Consider the following 7,500-nt stretch of genomic DNA (forward strand, 5'->3'; position numbering starts at 1 on the left):
GGTGGTGGTGGTGGTGGTGGTGGTGGTGGTAATGATGGTGATAGTGGTGGTGAGAAATGCAGCATTTTTTTTTTCAATTATGCTCTTTGCTTTTGGTTATGGTAGAAATTAGTTGTAGTAGTAGTTGTGGTGGTAGTTCAGTAGTAGTTGTAGTAGTAGTAGTAGTAGTAGTTGTTGTAAAGTTTTTTTTGTAATGTTTTTTTTTCGTAATATGATTTTTTTCGTAATTTTGTTGTTTTTGTTGTTGTTGTTGTTGTTGTTGTTGTTACTGCTGCTATTGTTATTTATACTTTCGTTTATTATTGCCTTCTGAACACCGAGTATACAATGACGTACCTAAGAAGTACATAACGTATCTGTTTATTTTGTTTCATTTCATCATTATCATTCACTTTCAATATGGAGTTATTACTATCATTACTGAATTGTGTTCCTTGTTATGTGGACATTTGAGAAGAAAACTTTTATGTGGTTCTTTTTAATCGTTTCCAGGCGATTGGCGAGGTGTGTTGATCCTCATGTCTTCTCTCAGGTAAAGTGCAGGCTCTTATGTTAATTGTATCGAACATTAAGGGAAGGATTGTTGAAGTTATTGATTGATCTCTTTGATTGCTAGTGATATTGTGTTAAGAACGCTAGACAGCTTTATATGCAAGGAAAACTTGAACTACATGCACGGAATAAAAGAAAAGAAACTCCAGTCAAGATAACCTCCTTTGATGTCTTTCGATATTTATCTTTCAGAATCATAATCTAAATTGGCACGAAATTATCTTTAAAGAAAACTAAGAAGAAGACATAGCAGTTAAAAATTTAATTGGCAACGGAACAACACGGCCATGTGAGACTGGCAAAAAGAAAAAAAAAATCATATGCAAACCATTAATGGAAAGAGAGAGAGAAAAAAAATCAACTTCAGGGTAGTAAAACCACATTTAAACTAGGCAGTACAAGACGGTCACGAAAATCAGGGGAAATGGAATATTTAGTGCACAGTCACAGTCATTATTCGATAAATCAACCACCAAGAAAAAATATTCTAATTGTATTTTAGATTTTGTATTTTAAATTTGCACGTGACTATTTTGTTAAACTAAGTAGGAGCCATAGAATTAAAAACTCTAATTGCCTGCACAACAACGACCATATAAAGACTTACAAGAAAGAAAAAATATATACAACCATTGTTAAAAGAAAGGAAAAAACTAATGAATATAAAGTCAAATTACTCTTAAATTACAATACAAAACGGTTACGCAAAAGCAGAGCTAAAAGAAATACTCTCCTTAGTGCGCAGTCACAGTCAGGGCACGATTAACCAACCACATCCACTCCGCAATTTTCAACGTTTTCCTTTAATCGCACGGCCTGTGATCTGCTGAGAGTCCGTCAGTTGTGTGGCTTAGAAGAGAGGTTGTTAATGGCTCAGAGGAAGCAGGAGCAGGATTGGGGATACACGCAAAACAATTGAAAGTGAGTGCGGCGAGTTAATTATTTCCGACCACAAGTGTGTCTTAGTTGTGAAGCGTTGAGTAAAGTGATTAGAAGTGGTAAGTGAATAAATCTAAGTAAATAAATGTGACGTAATCAATAACAGCGATAAGGAACACGAAAAAAAAAAGACCGAAAATAAGAATATAAAGTGAAACAGAAATATTAAGAGGGAAAAAAAAACTAGCAAGCTCCTCATGTTTATTTTCTTGATTAAATTTCATCTTCCACTGCACCATTCTTCATAAATTTCTCCTTTTATGGCCAAACTTCACCTTTCATTCCACTCTTCTTCCCTATTTCCTTCCTTTCATGACTAAATATCATCTTTCATTATTCTCTTCTTAAATTCCTCCTTTTCATGACTAAACTTTATCGTTCATTGCGCTATTCTTAAATTCTTTCTTTTCACCCAACTCTTTATATATTTACTTTATTTTATTTTTCCCCAACAACAACAACAACAACAACAACAACAACAACAGTAACGACCTTAGCTGTCCAGGAAACTTCACATCTAAATATCAGCATCGGAATTCAAATGTCACTCCCATCCAATCAGTGAACTGTAGCACTGCATGGATGTGATGACTTTCATAAGAACGTACGTAGGTTGATGTACGTAGCTGTATTGCGTCGGCAGAATCCACAGTGAGAATAATGCAATCAGTCTAATTGTCATCCTGTTTTGCGCACCTCAGTACACTTGATGAAATTGACACTATTATGCACATATATTTTCACGTAACCTTTTCATTGTGATATGCAACAATTCATAACACTAAAAGCAATGTATGGGACCATTATAAACATGTACAGGAAAGAAGGGGAGGGTAAAAAGATAATTAATTTTGCTGTTTCTGTGATTTACAATATTTGGAAGTGGTTGTAGGATAAGAAATTTGTCTCAGTGGATAGTGATTGAGGAAATCTGTGCGGAATAGTAGTGAATGGTTTTAAAATCAATGCATTTCAGTCCTTCTTAATTTGTACCTCTTCACTTTTCGTTGATCAGTCCCATTTTCTTTTGTATCTTGGCATTTTTCAATGATTTTTACTTGTTTTTTTTTTTTTTTTTTACTCTACCACAATTTCGTTATTACTCGCTATTTTAACCTTCCATTTTAGTTGGTTTGGAAATTTTCTAGCGTCGCCATATGACCGTGATGTTGAGGCCCATTTTCTTTTTAAATCAATCAATCAGTTATATATGCTTTTATATGTTATTTACGACTGTATGCTTCTGGTTTGGTTATTTCGTTATTTACTCATTTATTCCATGTATTTTGTTATTTCCATATTAACTCACACTTTCATATTCATTCCTTTTGATATATTCACATTTATTCTCTCTGCAAATTCAGATATTTTGTTATTTACGCATTTTCTGCACTTCAAGGTCATTATTTTGTTATTTGCACATTTATCCATGCTTTGATATTACTTACTTTTTGCTGTTTACACACTTAGTCAATCTTCAAATTCAGTTATTTCGTTATTTATCCTTATATGTGCCTAACGTTCCCTTATTTCACTGTTTACATTTATATCGACACTTCAGTAGTTTTTTATTAGTTTTGTTATTTATACATTTATCCTCTTTACATGCAGTTATTTAGCTACTCATACATTTATACGTTTTTTTTGGTTATTTCGACATATACTTATCCACGCTTCATCCGTGCTTATTTTGTTTCATGCACTGTGTTTAAAAAGATCAAGTGGAGTGTGGAGTGGGGGCGCTGGGAAAGGAAGGCTGCGGCAGAGGCACTTCTTTTGTTGTCGGGAGAAAAGTGGACATTCCTGGCAAAACATCTATGGTGTTAGTTAGTGGTAGTCGGTTCCTGATGACTAACACCAGTTCACTCTATTCCATTCATCAAGACTGCGGCCGTGAAGGGAAGGCGTATTGGCGAAGGTGTTCTTAATACACTAACTTCTCAAACCGTAACATTTTGACTTCTACAATTACCTAAACTGAATACGTAATACCTTGCAAAACTTTGATCTCAAGTATGAAAAGTGTATTTTTTTTTTTTTTGGGGGGGGGGCACTTATTTATTTATTTATTTTTATTTATTTTTTTTTTTTTTCTTATTTAGGGACTGACTTTAGACTTTTATTTATTTATTTATTTAGGCACTGGTACTTTCATTAGGCCTTTTGTTGGGGGTAATGGCACCTTAGTGGATAGAACTTTTCTTTAGGGAATGGGATCTTCAGTGGATCTTTTATTACGGTAATGGTAGATTCAGTGCATCTTCTTTGTTTAGGGTATGGTAGTTTCATTGTACTTTTTGTTTAGCGAATGATAGTTTCAATGCACCTTTCTTTTAATTACTGTCAGTTTTGTTGCCTTTCCCTCTTACATACATAAAAAAAATAATAAAAAAAACTTTATTGTTCAACGAAGAAAAATCATGCTAACTTTTTTCCTGACCGCGATACAGTACCTCGATTTTCTCTCGCTTCTTTCTTTCTCGTTTCCTCGCCTCCACTTTGACAAACAAGTGTATACCGAGGGAACCACCGCCCCTTACTACGGGACGCAGGACTGTCCAAACAACCTCCCAGCCAGTCGAAAGAACACCATTGAGATAATACGGTGCTCCCAGAGGAGGAGGAGGAGCAGGAAAGAATAGGAGGAGAAGAGGAAGAAGAAAAAGAAAGAAAGAAGAAAGAAGGAAAGGAATGAAAAGAAAAAAAAGAGGGAAGAGAAGAAGTAGGAAGTAAAAGAAGGGAAGAAACGGAAGATGAAGAAGACGGAGGAAGAATGAAAGAAAGAAACATAAGAAGAGAGAAGTGGGACGACGAAGAAACAGAGGAAAGGCCATAAAAAAGGAAAGAAGGGCGAGGAAGAATAAGAAAGGAGAAGAGAAGAAGAGAAAAAAGGAGAAAAAAGGGAGAGGAAAAATAAGAAGCGCAGGAAAAGAAGAAACAAAAAAAAAAAAAATAAGAAGACGGAGAAAGAAAGAAACAAAAGAAGAAAGAAATACGAGGACCAAACAAAAAAAAGAAACAGAAGGAAGAACGTGAAAGAGGAAAGAAGAACGGAAAAGAACAATGAAAGGAGGAAGAAAAAAGAAGAATGAGGAGGAGCAGGACGTAAGACAAGACGAAAGAACACCATTGAAATAACACGGTGGTCACAAAATCCTCAGTACAGGGAATCATGAACTTATAGGTTAGGTTAAGTTAGGTTAGGTTGTTAGGTTAGGTTAGGTTAGTTTAGTTAGGTTAGGTAAAGTTAGGTTAGGTTAAGTTAGGTTAAGTTAGGTTAGGTTAAGTTAGGTTAGGTTACGTTAGGTTAGGTTAAGTTAGGTTAAGTTGGGTTAGGTTAGGTTAAGTTAGGTTAGGTTAGGTTAGATTAGGTTAAGTTAGGTTAAGTTAGGTTAGGTTATGTTAGGTTAGGTTAGGTTACAGGAATCTTGCACACAGCCCTGGCCATTACGAGACCTTCCTATTGGCCTCACACATGCACGTTCTTTGGGTGTTCGTCGCGGCTCGCTCTGTAAAACGTCGGGGGAGTAAATCAGGTGTGCATTCCAGGAGGGAACACGTAATGAGGGAGAAACATAGCTAGATTCCACTGCCCTTGTATTACCCGTGTAGGGAACTGACGGAGGAGATTAGATTGGCCGAGGAAAGTAGTAGTAGTGGTAGTTGTGGTGGTGGTGGTGGTGGTGATAAAGGTGGTAGTAGTAGTTGGAGGAGGAGGAGGACAAGGGGTAGTAGTAGTAGTAGTTGGAGCAGTAGTGGTAGTAGTAGTAGTAGTAGTAGGAGGAGGAGGAGGAGGAGGAGGAGGAGGAGGAGGAGGAGGAGGGAAAGTAGTAGTAATAGTAGTAGTAGTAGTAGTAGTAGTAGTAGTAGTAGTAGTAGTAGTGTAGGAAGAAGAGGAGGACGACAACGAGGGGCAGGAGTAGTAGTAGTAGTAGTCGTAGTAGTAGTAGTAGTAGTAGTAGTCGTAGTAGTAGTAGTAGTAGTAATAGTAGTAGTAGTAGTAGTAGTAGTAGTAGTCTAGGAAGAGGAGGACGACAACGTGGGGCAGTAGTAGTAGTAGTAGTAGTAGTAGTAGTAGTAGTAGTAGAGGTAGTAGTGGTAGTAATGACACATGACTTTTAAAAGAATCCAGTTGACCGACATTTACTATTACAAACTTTGTACAAAAAAAAATATTAACTTTGTAGAAAAAACATTTTTAAACTTTGTACAAAAAATGTTTAACTTTGTACAAAAAAAATTTAACTTTGTACAAAAAATTCCTTGTAATATATTCTTTATATGCTTCTCTACACATTTCTGTGTTATCACGTTTTGCAATTATATTTACACCTCTTGTTATTTACTTGATGATAAGTGACAATGACTATAACAGTAAAGATTGAAGATGATTATAATGATTGTGATGAAGATAAAAATGTTCACTATTTCTCAGTGGTTATCACGTGTTACCGAATTATTACATTTTAAAAGGAAGAGAGTAAAAATAATGAACTAATAATATTTGAAAATCACGCATCTGCAAAAGTTTTTAAAAAGCTGGGAATATAAGTGAAAAATATACCTAGGTGCAATTTCAACCCAGCCAGTGAGCGAAAGGCGACGCGAACCATACATAGTTAACATTAAACAACCATCCACCTTCAGCTCAAATAAAGCAAACCTGTATCTTCTTACGCATATAGTTTTCCTTGCTACAGACGAGACTATAAATCTCAAAATCTTAAATAAAACGGTCAGAAAAAAATAAATAAATAAAAATGTATATAAAACTTTTGTCATAAGAACAGTCGAATTATAAACATCAGAGCCCAAATACCAAAGTTTGTAACACCAGAAAACTGTAAAGTTCTTGTCACGAAAAAAAAAAAGACTAAACCATTCGCTAGTAGAACAAAGTAGAAACATAAAATTCCAAATATCAAAACAGTAAAAACCAAAGTGGAAAGTCCTATAAAAATGGGGAAAAAAAAAGTAAAACTATCGAAGCGCATCAAAACCAAGAGAGAGAGAGAGAGAGAGAGAGAGAGAGAGAGAGAGAGAGAGAGAGAGAGAGAGAGAGAGAGGAGAGAGAGAGAGAGAGAGAGAGAAAGAGAGAGAGAAACAGACCTGAATATTAAACCCGTAAAAATCGAGAAGAACTAACACTCGCGCCTTCCTTCACTGCGGTCTCCCTGCGAAAGTAGAGTCGTATTAAAAAAATAAATAAATAAAAATAAATAAATAAATAGATAAAAAAACGAAAAAAAAAAAATGATCATTAAGACCCCACCAGAACACAGAGAAAAATAAAGACCCAAACACCAAACACATAAACAACCCCGAAGAATGAACACAGGCCTTCACAACCCTTCTCCCTTCAAAAGTAGAAAGTCCTATATATAAAAAAAAAAAAAAAAATGATAATAATAAAAAAAATAAGATAAACTAAATTAAACAAATCAAAATCTATCCAAACCCACAGAAAAAAAAAAAAGTAAAGACCCAAACACCAGACCCATAAAAAGCCAGAGGAATGAACACGTGGCCTTCCTTCACAGCAATCTCCCTTGAAAATAAAAAAAAATAAATAAATAAAAGTAAAGAAAATAGTCAAACAGTATGAAAACCCATCAAAACCCAAAGAAAAAAGTAAAGACCCAAACACCAAACCATAAAAAGCCCGAGGAATGAACACAGGGTCTTCCTTCACAGCGATCTCCCTTCTGGCTTCGTGAGAATATATAAGTCTTCCCTGATGAGGCGGTCAGTTCCTCGCTGCGCTCGTTTGTCCCTCTTAGTCGCCTTTTACGACACTCCAGAGACGAAGGGACGTGTATTCTGAATCCCCACGTCCCGGGAACCATAAATAAGAGCTAAAAGGTACTAAATAAGACCCGGGAAGATAATAGAGAGAGAAGCGACCATGGTAGGACACGCAAACAGGATGAAAAATGAGTCCTAACAGTGTTCTTCTCTCTCTCTTTTTTTCGTTGCCGCCCAAAACAAGGAATCAATTACAGCGTATAA

At 35.7% G+C, this 7,500-nt stretch overlaps 1 protein-coding gene across 2 annotated transcripts in view; it reads left to right on the forward strand.

Moving 5' to 3' along the window:
• The window catches only part of LOC135109135 (myotrophin-like), a 199,402-nt gene that overhangs the window by 92,424 nt on the left and 99,478 nt on the right, over positions 1-7,500 (forward strand). Inside the window, exon 3 of one of the 2 annotated variants that reach the window (XM_064020225.1) lies at positions 493-532. In XM_064020225.1, the coding sequence (XP_063876295.1) occupies positions 519-532 (14 nt within the window). In that variant the 5' untranslated portion in view covers positions 493-518. Of the gene's footprint in view, positions 1-492; positions 533-7,500 lie in introns of those variants that run through there. The other variant, XM_064020223.1, reaches the window with a different exon arrangement.

This window comes from Scylla paramamosain, chromosome 18, assembly GCF_035594125.1.
Source record: "Scylla paramamosain isolate STU-SP2022 chromosome 18, ASM3559412v1, whole genome shotgun sequence".
Lineage (NCBI taxonomy): Eukaryota > Metazoa > Arthropoda > Malacostraca > Decapoda > Portunidae > Scylla > Scylla paramamosain.